At 41.3% G+C, this 18,057-nt stretch overlaps 1 protein-coding gene across 4 annotated transcripts in view; it reads left to right on the top strand.

Annotated features, from left to right (window-relative positions):
• LOC106095623 (uncharacterized) overlaps positions 1–18,057 on the top strand; it is a 190,469-nt gene that overhangs the window by 107,654 nt on the left and 64,758 nt on the right. For all 4 annotated transcript variants that reach the window (XM_013262885.2, XM_013262884.2, XM_013262886.2 and 1 more), the window contains exon 4: positions 14,597–14,696. In XM_013262885.2, the coding sequence (XP_013118339.2) occupies positions 14,597–14,696 (100 nt within the window). The remainder of the gene's footprint in view (positions 1–14,596; positions 14,697–18,057) is intronic.

The following is an 18,057-nucleotide window of genomic DNA, read 5'->3' as shown; positions in this document are numbered from 1 at the left end:
GGATATGTGTCTCCAAGCATCTGCACTAGTATTGGGGCTGGTGATTCTATCATGTGTCTGTGCACATCCTACCATGTGCATTGTAAGGATGTTTTTTTTTATTACTTTTGTCTGGTTTTTGTCATAAATGGCCATTGTCTGCATTTTCATAGAGGAAGCCAAGACAATAGTGACTTCTTCGCCTAACCATGTTGCGTTGCAAATAATTCAAGTAGAAAATTTGTTTAATTTTCTTAATTTAAGGTCTGGTTTATAAAAGAGACAAAGAAAACAAAGGGGGTCTGAAGAGCTGAAGAGCTGACGAACTGACACTAGTTTCTCATGTGATTTTATTGAAACTTAAAATGACGTGGTAGCACTTTTCGATTTAGTCTTGATTTAAACCGATATACAGATATAGCATTTTGAGCTTCTAGCCAGACAAAAATTTTCATCTAAATCAGTAAAGTTCGTCCATGGAACCAAAACAAGTGGCGTCTGCAAGACTTGATGATAATCCGACAAAAAAGCAAAGTATAACCACATTAGACAATATATGGATGTAGAGACCTACAGAGAATCCCATTTTTACCAGATTAGGGCCTACCTGAGCCTATTTGGTATAATTGTGGATAGACCAGAAAAATTTGATCCAGTTTGATACATTTGCCTACTACTAGGGTTTACATGAAAGTTGAGTTTACTTTCTAAAAAAAAACCCTAATATAAAGAATGAAACCTGAATATAGTCCATATGGTCTAGGGAAATACAGTATATGAAACACAAATCTTCCCAAAATGTTGCGACGACTATCACAATACCTAAGGAGTTTGGGGGAAATCGGTTTAGATTAAGATATGGTTAGGTTAGGTTAGATATTAATCCGCCCCAAGCCAATATGGACATACACCCAAGCCAGTAATCGGCTTGTTGTGCACTCTAAAAACAATAAAGTAACCTCTAAAAAGAAAGTTTTAAGTTAGGAATTCCATGCTACTTACAAAATCGTTAATTGTTTTCCATACCACTCCGCTAAGTTGGTTCATGTCTGGTATTGTGTCTCCACCTAAGTGCCGGTATCTGTTAGACGCGAAAGCCGGGCAATAACAAAGTAAATGCTCCAACATCTCATCATCGTCCCCGCATGTCCTACACGAATTTACATAAGTGAGCTCGTAGTCCTGTATGTCCCGTTAGGATACCAAATAGCTATACTGACCTCCTTCTTGCTTCCTTTCAGTAATAACCTCGTCTTATCACGATCTGGTTCCCCCATAGGATAGCCATCCTACCGACTGATTCGCTGTTCCACAATGTTGCATGCGCATTCGTCTCCCACTCCCTTAACTCGGACTACGTCTACCCGAAAGGTTTCGGGTTCACCAAGTTTATTGACGGCTGTCCTCTGGCCTTCACCTCCAAAATCGTCTGCCCTTTCATTTCCCCTTACTCCGTTGTGGCCCGGCGACCCAAACAATGCGGATTTTCCCATCCTCAAAGAAGGCGTTAATCTCCTTCTTACACTCCAAGACTGTTCGTTACCTCACTGTCCTGGCTGTTATTGCCCTTTTGGCAATTTTAGTGTCGTTCAAGATGTTCACAATCGACGTCCTCGCCTTGGCACCACACCACTTCACGCATTCCGTTATCGCCTGGATCTCCGCCTGCAGGACCGTATTATAGTCAGGCAGTCTAAAACAGATGCCGGTCCCTGGGTTCTCAATATAAATCCCCAGGCCCACTTTGTCCTCTAGCTTTGATCCATCCATGTAACATGATCTTCCAGATGGCAATACCAGGGTACCTTCAATCCAAGGCAGTGCCAATGGCAGCAATGCCTCGAACTCAAATTCAAGGTTCATCTCAGATATCCGATCGGAAACCTCTTCCCTTCCTTCCAGGTTTCCTATCGTCGCCTCGTTTATACCACGATGGAATGAGCAGCTCCCATCCTCAATCCATTCTCCCATCGCCTTAAGTTTCATAGCCGCAGTGACTGTCTCACACTTAATCCGTATGTCAATGGGTCGGATATCTAGAATTGAGAGACCTCTGGGTCTAGCCCAGTCTTGTGCCATATCCAAGCCCCTTTCGGCCCTTCTGCATAGCTCGTTCGGATCTTTACCCCTTAGAGGTATTATAACATTGTCTGCTTTACAGACGGGCTCAAATCCCTCCTCAGTCAGCATCCGTAATAGGTCATTTATGGTGGTCACCCATAGGAGTGTCGATAAAATGCCCCCCTGTGGCGTGCCCTGAGCCACTTTCTCCCTTTTATTAATGCCATGGGACACACAATTTATCCACCTGTTCCTTAGCATATGGTTTATTCAGTCTCTAACGACCGGGTCCACCCGGTACTGGTCTAAGGATTGAATTAGTGTGTCGGTCCGCACATTGTTAAAAGCCCCCCTCGATGTCAATGCATACCGCCAGTGTGTACGTTTTGGCATCGAAGGATCCTTCTATTTTATGCAAAACCTCGCGCAGGGCAGTCTCCACCGACCTTCCCTTGACATAGACATGCTGTTTGTATTTGAGCATTTCGCTGGATGTCCATAATTCGCTCCATGGTTTTGAGTAGAAAGGACCTAAGGCTTATGGGTCTGTAGGCCTTTGGTGTCGCATAACTTGCCTTGCCGGACTTGGGTTTAAACACCACCCTTGCCTCCTGCCAGGCTTTCGGAATTTATGTAAGTCCTAGGCACGCTGTGAAAATTTTGGACAGACGAGGCGTCAGATAGTCTGCCTCTTTCTGTAGTAACGCCGGAAATACTCCATCGACCTGATGGACTTAAATGGTTTGAAGCTCCTCAAGGATTCCTTCACCATAAATTCCGTTATTATAAACCTTCGATCAAAGTCATTATTCCTAGATGCTGGTGTCTCCGTGAGTCCCTTCGTATCCCGTGGAAAATGGGTTTTCATCAAAAGCCTCAACATGTCCTCCATTGCCTCTGTTCTCACTTCCATGTCGTCTACTAAAGTTTCAGTGTGAACGTGGGTTTTTGAGAGAAACTTTTTTATCTTGCCGGCGTCATTAACGCTATCAAGATTAAGATATAGCTCCCATATATATGTTGGTCCAACTTTAATAGTGGGGTCATGTGTCAACCGAGAGTCACGAAAATTGGCATACGGTATATGCATCTCTTATGACAATCCACACTTTTGTCAAATTTAATCAAAATCGGTTCAGATTTCTCTTTAGCTTCCATGTTATTGTAGTTATTACAATTTTTGAAGAAATTTGGTCGAAATTTAATACGGATTGTTTGATAACCCATCTGAAAACCTCCACTGAAGTCTACTGAAGTCCACTGAATCCGGTTTCGAATAAAATATAGGTTCCAATTTCCACTTACAGGGCAGGTGTAGGATAGTATATAGCCGGTTCCGCCCAACTTTTGCTTTTCCTTACTTGTTTGTATTGTACATTGTATCGAAGTTCTTAATTGGACCTTAAATTGAACGAAAACAGTCACCCTCCATTGTAATCTGCATGCTGCAGAGACATATGGAAAAGGATTTTCTATTATATTTTTTTCTGCCTTCTTATACTGTATCCCTCTCTCTCTCGCTCTCTCTCCCTCTCTTATCCTTCAATGGAATGTAATTGAACCATAATTCAATTTCGCAGTACTATTCGGGGTACATATGCTGTCGCCGACATGTGTGGTGATTGGGATGGCGGTAACGCAGACAAAGGATTTATTAGTTTCTCTCAGTTGGCAAGTAGGACACAGGCACAAGTATTTGCATGCATTGTATCCTGTGAAAATAGAGAAAAGTAGAAGCTATGTAGGTGTCAAAGGAAAAAAAGTTTTATTAGATTGTTTTCTTACAATTTCATTTGGAAGAAGAAACTCAACTCTCTGGCACATATGCATAGAGCGGAATATTCATCAAATGAAAATGTAGCCTTAACAAATGCAAAAAATAAAACGTTTGCGAAAATTTTGAAGACAAACCAAATACTTTGATCATGAAGTCTTGCTTTAATGGTAACCGTGTAACGTTTCGCTTCAACATTTCAAACGTTAGCCATAAACGTAGTATTATTGAACGTAACAAACTTTGTTTATCGTAAACTCTTTAGAAGCTTTGTCTACGGTAAAAGCAAGAACTTTTTTATCGCAAAAGTGCTTTGATAGCCGCAAACGATTATTCGTGTACTGCATCAATATTTTATCCTCTTGTGTCTTTCCTACTACCGAGAAAGGGTGAGTATTTGAGCGCATAAACCAGTGGTTGGCGAAAATACTCACTCCATTGCTCATTACTTTGTACGCACACAAGATACAATCCCAAGCAGGCCCATAGTCTTGGAAATAATTTCAATTGTGATAATTTTTAAAGTTTCGGTACAAAAATGCTGGTATGTCCGACGACAAAATTCTTCGTAGGCAAACACAACAAGAATTTCTGAGGCACATACATTGTTTGCTTACATTTACGCGATATAGAAACATTCATTACATGTAGGTATTTAAATGTGCGAAAACAACAACTATTTATACCCTACACCACTACTGTGGTACAGGGTATTATAACTTAGTGAATTAGTTTGTAACACCCAAAAAGGAAGAGAGATAGACCCATTGACAAGTACACCGATCGACTCAGAATCACTTTCTGATTCGATTTAGCTATCCCATATCAAATTTGGTATGGGCGTGTTTTTCGGCCTAGAAACGAAGCCTATTGAAATTTGAAAAAATCGGTTCGAAATATATATATTGGGTTGCCCAAAAAGTAATTGCGGATTTTTTAAAAGAAAGTAAATGCATTTTTAATAAAGCTTAGAATGAACTTTAATCAAATATACTTTTTTTACACTTTTTTTCTAAAGCAAGCTAAAAGTAATAGCTGATAACTGACAGAAGAAAGAATGCAATTACAGAGTCACAAGCTGTGAAAAAAATTGTCAACGCCGACTATATGAAAAATCCGCAATTACTTTTTGGGCAACCATACTTTGAAGGGTCGGAAATTGATATTTCGATGTGTTGCAAACGGAATGACTAAATGAATATACCCCCTATCCTACGGTGGTGGGTATAACTAGTTGAAACTCCGAATAATATGTTATGCATATCAAGAACGAAAAGTATTGTCAGGTTACAAAAACTTAATATTTGTCATAAATTCTTGCAAAATTTATCGCAAAATTTTGCCAACATTTCCTTTATGTCAAACCATTTATTTTTTGCGTGTAGGCACGACCAAAGGCACAAATATGGTTATGTAGTTTGCTCTATCTAAAAAAAAAAACAACAACAAAAAATATTGATGGAATAATCTGTGCTAAGGCCTTAGCAAAACGACAGACTGATTCAAATGGCATTATGTCATGTTTAATGAAAAAAAAAGCCCTAATGAATTTCGAATGCCTTGCCGAAGCCGTTGTCCTGGTGTTTGATTTGCTCCAGCTACTGTTCAACAAAGGCTAAAACCTTGCGGCTTTAGCTATTCATTTTGTTCGCCTGCAATCATCGGCCCCAGCCATAACTACCTGGGCCAATGTGCAAAAACTGCCTTTCGACGAATACACCACTGCCAGTCATGATTTGCCTGGCCCCATTGGAAAACTCCTGCCACACACAAAACCATTTAATCCGGGAAAAGCGGCTATTGTAGTCCATGGTAAACAAAACAAATCACACCAATCACTTGGAGACTTGGTATGCAAATCGAAATTCAATACTGAAAACTATTCTCTCTCATGAGCAGGAGATTAAAACACGAAAGTGGATTTCTTTTTGTTGACTCTTTTGGGGAAATTAAAAAAATTTCTGTGGAACATTAATAAAGACATTTCCATGGCGATAAGTCTAGCTTTAAAATAAGCGTTTTAAAGGTACGATTCAAATACATTTTGAGAATACCAAATCTGGTTAACATAAATCTCATAGTAGGCCACATGGATGTTTCACAAGTAAAAGCGTGCCAAGTTCGGCCGGGCCGAATCTTACAAGACCTCTGTCAAAGCAGCAAAAATTAAAGAGACCGGTTTACATGGGAGCTATATCAGGTTATAGGCCTATTTGAACTGCACTTGGCACAGTTATTAGAAGTCGAAATTGAACTCCATCTGCAAAATTTCGATCGTCGTGTGGCAATGGGCTTGGGAGCGAAAAATTTCTTTACGAACACCGTCTGCGTGCTAAGGTTTTTGCTTCTACACGAGGAAGTAAGCGCTTTTAGTCGTTCGTGAAAAGATTGAAGGGTAGTTCTTCATCTATTCCAACTCTTGTTAAGGACGATCAAACATTCACTGACCCGGTTGATAAGGCTAACCTGTTGGCTGATATATTTGCAGCGAACTCTTCCCTGCCGGATAGCAATCAACCACTCCCCTCATTCGAAAATGTATCTGGCATATGTCCCAAATATTTTTTCGAACTCGTGGAGTTGAAAGGGTTCTTGAAAATCTAGACGTGAATCAATCCCCGGGCCCGAATGGCATATCAACACTTGTCTTACGCAAGTGTTCTTCGACGCTCGCTCGTCCCTTACGCAACCTTTTCAACCTTGCCTACGGTGCGGGAGTCTTCCCGGCGCGTTGGAAGGTTACGAACGTTCTGCCAATACCCCATAAGGGTGAGGCAAACAACCCTGCGATTTATCGGCCAATTGCGATGTGCTCCGCTCTCTCCAAGTCATCAGCAGCATGGTCAATCACCATCTTGTTAGGTATTTAGACTCTAATGGCCTTCTTAGCGGCCAACAGTATGGGTTCCGCAGAAATCGCTCTGCGGGTGGCCTCATGGCGCTTTTGTCGGAACGTTGGAATCACTCAATCCACCAGTTTGGTGAGAGTAAGGTTGTGGCTCTGGATATCTCCAAGGCATTTAATAGGGCCTGGCACGCTGCACTACTATCAAAGCTTGTCGCATTTGGTGTCGGTAATGGCTTCGTTCGATTTATTTCGAGCTTTCTCAGAGATCGCACTATTCGAGTCGTTATAGATGGGTTCTCATCCAATGAGCTCAAATTGACCGCAGGTGTACCCCAGGGCTCTGTTCTTTCTCTTTTTCTAATTTTCATCAACAATCTTTTCAGGTCAGACATTGAATCCGATCTATTCATTTGCAGATGACAGTTATCTCTGTCATTCGTACTCATTCGATCATAGGCCGAGTCTTCGAGAGATTGAGGACAAGAGGCGGGTTATGAATGATACACTCTGCCAGGATTTGCTGGCCATTTCTGAGTGGGGTCGAATGAATCGAGTAGATTTTAATGCACGGAAGACTCAGTGCTGCTTTTTGTCACACAAACGATTCGCTGACCCATTACAATCATCTTTGTCTATCAACGCTGTAGATGTTGAGCAATCAGAAGTTCTGGGCATGAAAATACAAAGTGACGTCCGTTGGGCTAAACATGTATTCGAAGTGTCGCAAGAAGCATTCAAGTGTTTAGGCTTCCTTAAACGGTGTAAGAATTACTGCACTCCGTCTGGTCTTCTTAACATTTACACCACTTTCATAAGGCTGAAAATGGAGTACAACTCACATGAGCTACTGCACTGTGTACACAGAAGAACGATGGCGTTGATTGGGGACAGTGTATGGACAGGTATGCAACTCTATTGCCTCCCATCATCATCGTCGCAATGTGGGTTGTTTAGCGCTGTTCTATCGGTACTTAACCTTAAATCGAGAAATTGGTCTATATGGCAGCTATATCCAAATCTGGACCGATTTCTGCCATATTGCAGAAAGATGTCGAAGGGCCTGACACAACTCATTGTCCCAAATTTCAGCAAAATCGGATAATAAATGTGGCTTTTATGGGCCTAAAACCCCTAATCGGAGGATCGGTCTATATGCAGCTATATCCAAATCTGAACCGATTTGAGCATAATGACGAAAGATGTCGAATTGCTTAGCACAACTCACTGTCCCAAATTTCAGCAAAATCGGATAATAAATGTGGCTTTTATGGGCCTAAGAACCCTAATCGGAGGATCGGTCTATATGCAGCTATATCCAAATCTGAACCGATTTGAGCATAATGACGAAAGATGTCGAATTGCTTAGCACAACTCACTGTTCCACATTTCAGCAAAATCGGATAATAAATGTGGCTTTTATGGGCCTAAGACCCTAAATCGGCGGATCGGTATATATGGGGGCTATATCAAGATATAGTCCGATATAGCCCATCTTCGAACTTAACCTGCTTATGGACGAAAAAAGAATCTGTGCATAGTTTCCGCTCAATATCTCTATTTTTAAAGAATGTAGCGTGATGTCAACAGACAGACGGACAGACAGGCAGACGGACGGGCATGGCTAGATCGTTTTAGATTTTTACGCTGGTCAAGAATATATCTACTGTATAGGGTCGGAAATGGATACTTCGATGTTATAGAAACGGTATACCTTCGGTGGTGGGTATAAAAAGTCAGTTGGGTGCGGTTTATGAGCTGGTGGCATCATGAAACTGAACTTCTTCAAAGTTGATACTAATCGTAACGTAACTGTGAATGGTGGACCCAAAATCCAAGAACTTGACTTGCATGGCATGTGGTTTCAACAAGACGGTGCCACATGCCACAATGGACTTATTGGGAGGTGAGTTCGCTCAAATCGGTCTAGATTTGAATATAGCTGCCATAAAGACCGATCTCTCGATTTAAGGTCTTGAGCCAATAAAAGCAACATTTATTGTCCGATTTAGCTGAAATTCGGGACGGGGAGTTGTTTGAGGCCCTTCGACATCCCTCTTCAATTTGGTTTAGACTTGGATATAGATGCCATATAGACCGATTTTTCGATTTAATGTATTGACCTCATAAAAGGCGCATTTTTAATCCGATTTCGCTGAAATTTGACAAAGTGACTTATGTTAGGCTTTTCGACATCCGTATCGTATATTAATCGGTCAATGGCTTGTACAGATACACCCTCCACCATCGGGTCGAAATAATGATGTGAGACCCAACAAAGTATTGTATATATGTATTCTAGATCACCTTGACATTTTGAGTCTATTTAGCCATGTCCGGCCGTCTGTCTCTCCGTCAGTGTGTCGAAAGCCCGCAGAAAATTTTTCAGCGGTGGTTATCCTCTTAGTAATGGTGGCTACATATGTGGGGTATCCTGCCATAGTCAAACTTCTCTTCAAAGTGGTGTTGCTATGCGGCAAGCCGTTCGAACTCGGCATAAGAAAGGAGACCCGGACAGCACGCATTGGTGTGAAAGAAGTATCGCCTGTAACAGAGGAATGTTCATGGGAAATTTAGTAGGCAGGTCGATTGGGATTGCAAAGGCCTGGTTGTGCTCTCGTATATGTATGAATGATGACACCCTACTGTTTCTATTTTACACACTCACCAACAAAGTCATTAATAATCGGTGATAATGGATGGCGATAAGATAAGCCCCTTAGTAAGCATTTTTCTTAATACAAAATAAGCGAGAATCAGCAAAATCTGCTTAGGGTGTAAATAAACAAAACCTATTAATACACGGTTGCTGTTACAGATTATAATAGAATATGACTATAAAATTTGAAAATCATGTTATTTGCCATTTCTCCCTTAACATTTTTTTTTTTTTTCAATTTTCCTTACCTTCACTTTAGACTTTTTCTACTGTTTACCCTGTTGGATAGGCAATTTCGTTCAATGATCACAATGAGCAAATAAACACAAAAGATTTGCAATTTTGTAAATTTATGATTAACGCCAACACAGATAATGGTAAACACGCTTTCGGTAAACAAAGGTGCTGTTTGAAATTTCCTCTAGCACCCACAGCCCAACACACCTTCCGTTAAAACGACACCGGTGAGAATGTGTGTTAGGTGATATCGATTGGCTGTAGGAAATATTTATGCTTCGCTTGAACGCAACAATGCAGAGTTCAGTATTTTTCTTTGGCTCTTGTGTGCGAAACAAATGAAAGGATAACGAACGTTGTTGCTGAGTTCCAACAAAGCAAAGACAAATATAAGCTACAAATAAACGCTGCGTTAACTGAATGAGGGAATAATTTACATGGGGCCGGATATGTTAGAACACATATCAAAAGTGTTAGAAAAAAAAACTGTTGATACAGGTAAAAGGATGTCCTTTTTGGGGTTTTTGGAAAAATGCGAATAAATATTTTTTAAACCTCCAGCATAGCGTCGAAATAATGATCTGAGACCCAACAAAGTATATATTGGGTTGCCCAAAAAGTAATTGCGGATTTTTCATATAGTCGGCGTTGACAAATTTTTTCACAGCTTGTGACTCTGTAATTGCATTCTTTCTTCTGTCAGTTATCAGCTGTTACTTTTAGCTTGCTTTAGAAAAAAAATGGAAAAAAGTATATTTGATTAAAGTTCATTCTAAGTTTTATTAAAAATGAATTTACCTTCTTTTAAAAAATCCGCAATTACTTTTTGGGCAACCCAATATATTCTAGATCACCTTGACATGCTAAGTCTATTTAGCCATGTCCGTCCGTCTGTCTCTACGTCGTTCTATCAGCCTTTCGGTCGAAGGCACGCTTACTTTTGAAAGAGTATAGAATGATCGGAGGCCACCGTGGCGCAGAGCTTAACACTTAAGCCAGTAATCGGCTTCTTTCTAAAAAGAAAATTTCAAGTTAGGACTTCCGTGCTACTTACAAAATCCTTAATTGTTTTCAATACCACTCCCCTAAGTTGGTTCATGTCTGATATACTGTCTCCACCTAAGTGCCAGTATCTGTTGGACGCGAAAGCCGGGCAATGACAAAGGAAATGCTCCAACATCTCATCATCTCACCACGCATGCCCTACACATGCTATCACCTGCAGCACCGATTTTATATAAGTGAGCTCGTAGTCCCATGTGTCCCGTTATGAAACCAATAGCTAAACTGACCTCCTTCTTGCTTCCTTTCAGTAATAGCCTCATCTTCTCACGATCTGGATCCCCCCATAGAATTTTCGCCGTCCTGCCGACCGTTTCGCTGCTCCACAATGTTGCATGCGCATTCGTCGCCCACTCCCTTGACTCAAACTGCGTCGACCCGAAAGGCTTCGGGTTAACCAAGATTATTGACGGCAGTCCTCTGGCCTTCACCGCCAAAATCGTCTGCGTTTTTCATTTGCCCTTACTCCGTTATGGCCCGTTACCCAAACGATGCGGATTTTGCCATCCTCAGAAAAGGCGTTAATCTCCTTCTAATACTCCAGGACTCTTCGTGACCTTACCGCCCTGGCTGTTATTGCCCTTATGGCAATTTTACTGTCGGTCAAGATATTCACACTCGACACACCACCTCACGCATTCCGTTATCAACCGGATCTCCGCCTGCATACGGCCCGTATTATGGTCAGGCAGTCTAAAACAGATGTCAGTCTCTGGCTTCTCAATGTAAACCCCCAGGCCCTCTCTGTCCTCTAGCTTTGATCCATCCGTGCAACATGATTTTCCAGATGGCAATACTGCAAATTGCAAATTTTGCCCACGAACATTCCACTAAGGAACAAGGGCAAACTTCTCGCATATTAATGAGTGGAGTCCGATTCATGTTTTAAGCTCAATGATAAGGGAGGCCTCCCTTTTCTAGCCGAGTCCAAACGACGTGTCGCAGTGCGACACCTCTTTGGCGAGAAGTTTTACATGGCATAGTACCTCACAAATGTTGCCAGCATTAGGAGGGGAAAACCACCGCTGAAAATTTTTTTTGATGGTCTCGCCAGGATACGAACCCATAGGCGGTCATGCTTAGCTCTGCGCTAAGGTGGCCATCTATGGCAACACTAGTGTTGCCTAGTGTTGTTCCGTCAGCGGGGCACTGTGCCGATGGCAACAGTGCCCCGCACTTGACTTCAAGGTTCGTCTCAGGTATCCGATCGAAAACCTCTTCCCTTCTTTCCAGGTTTCCTATCGTCGCCTCGATTATACCACGATGGTATGAGCAGCTCCCATCCTCTATCCATTCTCCCATCGCCTTAAGTCTCATGCCCGCAGTGACTGCCTCACACTTAATTTGTATGTCAATGGGTCGGATATCTAGAATAGTCTCCAGTGGGCATGGTCCTCATCATTCCGCCTATGCCAAGTCAACATGTTCTCTGAACCTGTTGTATGGTCCTTATGCTGCACTTTTTGTCCATAGCAGTCCACCAAACTACTGAGGCGTAAGTAAGTATTGGTCTAATCACGCTCCTGTAGAGCCAGTGGACTTTCCTCGGATTCAGGCCCCATTTCAAGCCAACGGCCCGTCTACATGGTGCCCAACATCTGTGAGCTATCTCAATACGCTCCTGAATGTGACACTTCCAATTCAGTTTCCTGTCCAAGATCACACCTAAGTATTTGACCTTGTCAGATTTCGAAATCGTCTTATTGAGGAAACGTGGTGCGTTAAATTGGCCCACCTTTGTCTTCCTCGTGAACAGGCATATTTCAGTCTTCTCTGGGTTAACATTGAGACCTCTGGGTCTAGCCCAGCCTATGTCATATGCAAGCCCCTTTCTACCCTTCTGCATAGCTCGTTCGGATCCTTACCCCTTCGAAGTATGATAACATCGTCTACATAGCAGACGGGTTCAAATCCCTCCTCAGGCAGCATCCGTAATGGGTCATTTATGGTGGTCACCCATAGGAGTGGCGATGAAATGCCCCCCTGTGGCGTGCCCTGTGCCACTTCACATTTATGTCATGGGACACATAATTTATCCACCTGTTCCTTAACATATAGTCTCTAAGGACCGGGTCCACCCGGTACTGGTCTAAGGATTGGATCCTTAGACCAGTCGGCCCGCACATTGTTAAAAGCCCCCCTCGATGTCAATGCATACCGCCAGGGTGTACGTTTTGGCATCGAAGGATTCTTCTATTTTATGCACAACCTCGTGCAGGGCAGTTTCCACCAACATTCCCTTGACATAGGCATGCTGTTTGTATTTGAGCACTTCGCTGGATATCCAACTTTTTATCATGGTGTCCACAATACGTTCCATGGTTTTGAGTAGAAAGGACCTAAGGCTTATGGGTCTGTAGGCCTTTTGTGTCGCATAATTTGCCTTGCCGGACTTGGGTATAAACACCACCCTTGCCTCCTGCCAGGCTTTCGGAGTATATGAAAGTCCTAAGCACGCTGTGAAAATTTTGGCCAGACGAGGCGCCAGATAGTCTGGCTCTTTCTGTAGTAACGCCGGAAATACTCCATCAGGTCCGGGTGACTTAAATGGTTTGAAGCTCCTCAAGGATTCCTTCACCATAAATTCCGTAATTATAAACCTTCGATCAATGGCATTATTCCAAGATTCCGGTGGCTTCGTGAGTCCCTTCGTATCCCGTGGAAAATGGGTTTTCATCAAAAGCCTCAACATGTCCTCCGCTGTATCTGCTCTCACTCCCATGTTGTCTACTAAAGTTTCAGTTTGGACATGGGTTATTGAGAGAAACTTTTTTCTTGGCGGGGTCATTAACGCTATCGACATGTTTACAGAAAAGCTTCAAAAAGGCACGTTTTGCCGCTCTGGTAGTTTTGTTGTATTCTTTGAGCCGTGTGTAACACACATCCCAATAAACTTCCGCCTTCTTACGACGTGCTCTGTTAAAAAGTCTGCGGACCTCTTTCCCAATATTGCGAATCTCCCCGGTCATCCAGGGTTTTTTTGGGATGATTTCCCTTCCCGAAGAGAACAACTGTCTTCGAAGGACCCCACCTGTGCAGTCGTAATCCTGTTGACATTTTCCCCAATGTCTTCTATGCTTGGACAATCTAAATTATCTTGCCCAAGTCTTCTTCTGAGTAGCCTTCCGAATTTTGTCCAGTTGGTTTTCAACTTATTCCGGAAGCTTATCGGATTCGGCGCTGGCCGTGCTGGCGCAGAGGTAAGTTAGCAGGTCCGCCTAAGACGCCGAACGCCTGGGTTCAAATGCCGGCGTGAACATTAGAAAAACATTCAAAAACATTTGGCCCTGATCTGTGTAGATTTGGATATAGCTGCCATATAGACCGATCTCTCGGTTTTAGGTTTCGGGCCAATAAAAGGCGCATTTATTGTTCGATTGCGCAGAAATTTGGGACAGTGAGTTGTGTTAGGCCCTTCGACATCCTTCTTCAATTTGACTCAAATCGGCTTAGATTTGGATATAGCTGCCATATAGACCGATCTCTCGGTTTTAGGTTTTGGGCCCATAAAAAGCGCATTTAATATCCGATGTCGCCGAAATTTAGTACAATGAGTTAAATTAAGCCCCTTGATATACTTCTGCTATATGGCACAGATAGGTCCAGATTTGGATTTAGCTGTCATAAAGACCGAGCACTCGGTTTTAAGTTTTGGGGCCATAAAAGGCGCATTTATTGTCCGATGAAGCTGGGAGAGTGTGAGAGTGAGTGAGACAGTGCTTTGTGTTAGGCGACATTTTTCTGCAACTTGGCCCAAATCGGTACAAATTCGAACATAGCTGCCAAGTAGAATTGAAGGTAATAACATTTAGAGACAAGAATTTTAGTTCTCTCCAAAAAACTCGATCTGTCTGATTCAAATTTAGTATGGCCACAATTTTCTCCATCAACATGATAACCTTAGTTGCAATGTCTTTATTTGAACTTTTGCTGATTGCTTGATTTGTTATGTCTCTTTTTTGTGTTTATCTGATTTCAGGAATCGAGCAATTTTCTGCCATCATATGAAGCAATTTCCTTTGCCGTGAAAAGTATAGCGACAAAACTTAATTGGACACAGGTTGACATCTTCGTTGGAGGTAAGTAAAATGGGGCCAAGATATGCTAAGGAGACACCATGAACAGAGGCAAAGTCAAAAGCCCAATCCTTGTTGCTGCCACAGACACATAGCATTTGGAAGATTCAAAAAACATTTGAGCCGTATCTCTCTTAGCCATGTTGCAGATGCCACTAGCGAAAATATGAAACTTACCTTATATGAGGGGGTGTGGGGTGAGGTAAAAGCCCAATTGCTCCACACTCACTCTACAGCCATCTTAGTTCCATCTTAATTGTATGATGTCGGATATTTGATAGTCGCCAAATTATGGTGGCAGGCAAGACTTCAGTTTTCGAACCAAGGACTGGCAGATCGTGAATTGGCAAATTTACATTTAAATTTAAATACTTTCACACTTCAGGGCTTTGACATTGACTTTGGTGAACGCTTGCCGAAAATGGCTTGGCTAAAGGTGTTAAACGGCGTCATTGCCATAACTGGAGATTTGTTGTTGTTGTTGCGACCCAACAAGGCCACAAGCAATTTCCACGTTTCCTTCCAGCATGCAGGCGGCATCATTCTCATGTCGATTTATTTGGAAAAACGGAAAGGGGCGGCGAATTTTGGCATATCCTCAACCCCGGCCACCTGTTTCCATTTTGTCCCTCGTTTCTATGGCTCTTTTTATTCTTTTCCTGCTCAGTCCTAAGATATACACATTTTATCAATAGACTCACACCATCACACGCACACACTGAACTTGTGTTTTTGCCAATGTTTGAATCTAAGCATATTTGTGAATGAAAATGTCCTTACACTTGCTAAGGTGGTGTATCTGTATATAGATGTGTGTGTGTGTGTGTGTGTACAACGGTAGGGAGACATATTCAAAGAATCATCCTGGAGGGAAGCTACAATATTTTGTAATGACCTTTAATGATATTCAGGTTCTTTGAAGATGCTCCAACGGCTATGGTGTTTGGAAACTTTGAAAGAAAACGCAGCCACTCCCCAGCACAATGAGTCATTGTGGCAAACGGAGGAATCGTCACAAGGCATCACTACAAAGGCTTTCCCAAGTTATTAGAGCGGGAAATTGAAAATAATTCTTACACATGACTAAACATTTCGACCTGCTGCCCTGCTTGTTTTCCCACAACCCCGTCCAATGGGTCGGTCCAATGGCAAGCGCCAAACAAAGACATAAATAACATTTTTCGGTATAACACATAAAAGTTAGTTTCACCATTTATTACCACAGCCATAATCATTGAAAAGGACGCTACATTTTGCCTTGATGCTGAAAACTTCTTCATCCATCCAGCAAAAAAAAAAATAAAAAAAAAAAACACACAAAAAACAAAACAATAAAAACTCTCTTTGCGTACAGACGTGTTTTTAAAACGCTCCTCAAAAATAAATTATTTCAAATGTTTAAAAGTGTTTTTTAACTGACAAAGTTTAATTTTTGTTCATACTGTTTGCTTGGCAAATCACCGTCGTGTTATTTACAAAAAAGAATACAACACAGGCTTCAAATACAAATTCAAAACAAAACAAAACCACATATCAAAGTGCTAAACTAGAAAAAAGTGAAGAACTAAAACAACAACAACAACAATTAACCCTGAGAAACATTAAAGTTAACTCATCATGTCTGAAGTGCCATCAGTGAAAATAATATCTTCATCCAACAACAATATTTCTCCTGGAGAGTCTCTGCTGTTGGCGCCAAAACGAATGAGAGAGGGGATGAGCATAAGTGAGGAAAGTGTCAACAAAACTCCGCGGCTTTCAAATTATGACTCTCCACACCGAATGCTTATGTTAATCGATAAGAGATTTGAGAAGCAAACAGAGCTTTTAAAATCTCTTTTATCTGAAACTGAGTCGCGTCTCTTAGCTGTCATAGATAAGAGTATGGCCGACATCAAGTGCGAGATATCTAAATTAAATGAAAAATATGTGAAACTCAATGAAAGGGTTGACAAAGTAACAACAGTCGTGGACAAAATTGATGGTATGGAAAATACAATGACTGAAATGAAAAATCAAATTCAATTACTGAAAGCAAATCAGCAAAAATTTGAAAACAACCAAGTGGCTTGCGATCTGAGAATAAATGGCATACCTTCCGAAAATGGGGAGAACCTGTACCAAATTTTTGCAAATATTTGTGACACAATTAACATAGCGATCCCAACGATTAGAGCTATGTACCGTCTGGACAACGTTCGTAACCAGAATAACTCTTCAGACTCTGTAATTATGGTTCATTTAGCAACGCCATTTGACAAAAACTTTGTCTTAAAAAATATTGCGAGGTTTAGAAAATCAATTAATTCAAACCTGGTATTGAGTCATGCAGGTTTTGACTCTAATAAACCGTTCTATATAAATGAGAACCTGACAAACCATAATTACAAAATTTTTCAAAATGCACTGAAGCTTAAGCGACAAAAACATCTGGAGTCTGTTTTTTCGCTTCGTGGCCTTGTTTATGTAAGACGGCCTGGATCTGATTCCCCTACGCTTGTTGAAAACATAGAGCAACTTACCAATCTCTTTCGTGAAACACCTGAAAGACCAGTTGCTCATATTGAGTCCTGAAATATTTTGGTGTCATATTAAATTTAATATAATAATTTTAATTGTATGTTACTATATATTCGCTTTACTATGCCTTTTTCTATGTTATCATATATATGTTTTGCCTCTATTTAAATCGAATTTCCTTAATACAGCTCAGCACTTAAGTCAACTATTCATACTGTTAGCATTGCTTATGCGTATTACATATGTCAAGTGACACTTCTTGCGGTTCCAGAGATAATCTCAAATTGATGCTGAAGATTTTTAAGAACCAAATGCCTGGGCTTACAATTGTTCATATAAATGCACAAAGTTTGAACAATAAAATGGATGAATTTCGAGATACTTTTGTGAATTCTGCTATAGATGCCATATGTGTATCTGAAACTTGGTTTCGCCCGGATATATGCGATAATATATATACCTTACCAGGATATAACATATTTAGAGCCGATAGGCAAAGTCATGGTGGCGGTGTTGCTATATTTTTGAAATCTGGACTACATGCGACTGTTAAATGTATGTCATCACAAGGTGACAGCATTGAATACCTATTTCTAGAAATAAACTGTTATTCAAATGAGAAGATGCTGATTGGCTGTGTTTACAGGCCCCACAACAATATACCATATGACATGCTCCTATCTTGTATCGAAACAATCTCGTTTTCTTACAACAATATAGCTATAGCTGGTGACTTTAATAGCAATATATTGTCTGAATCTCATTTTTCCAGTTCGATGGAGCTGTTGGGCTTAGTACCAACTAACACTTCTGTGCCCACCCATTTTACGAGTCATTCATCCAG

The sequence above is a fragment of the Stomoxys calcitrans genome, chromosome 2 (genome assembly GCF_963082655.1).
Source record: "Stomoxys calcitrans chromosome 2, idStoCalc2.1, whole genome shotgun sequence".
NCBI classification, from domain to species: Eukaryota; Metazoa; Arthropoda; class Insecta; order Diptera; family Muscidae; genus Stomoxys; species Stomoxys calcitrans.
The sequence above is the reverse complement of the archived record's forward strand: the minus strand, read 5'-3'. Positions and strand labels throughout refer to the sequence as shown.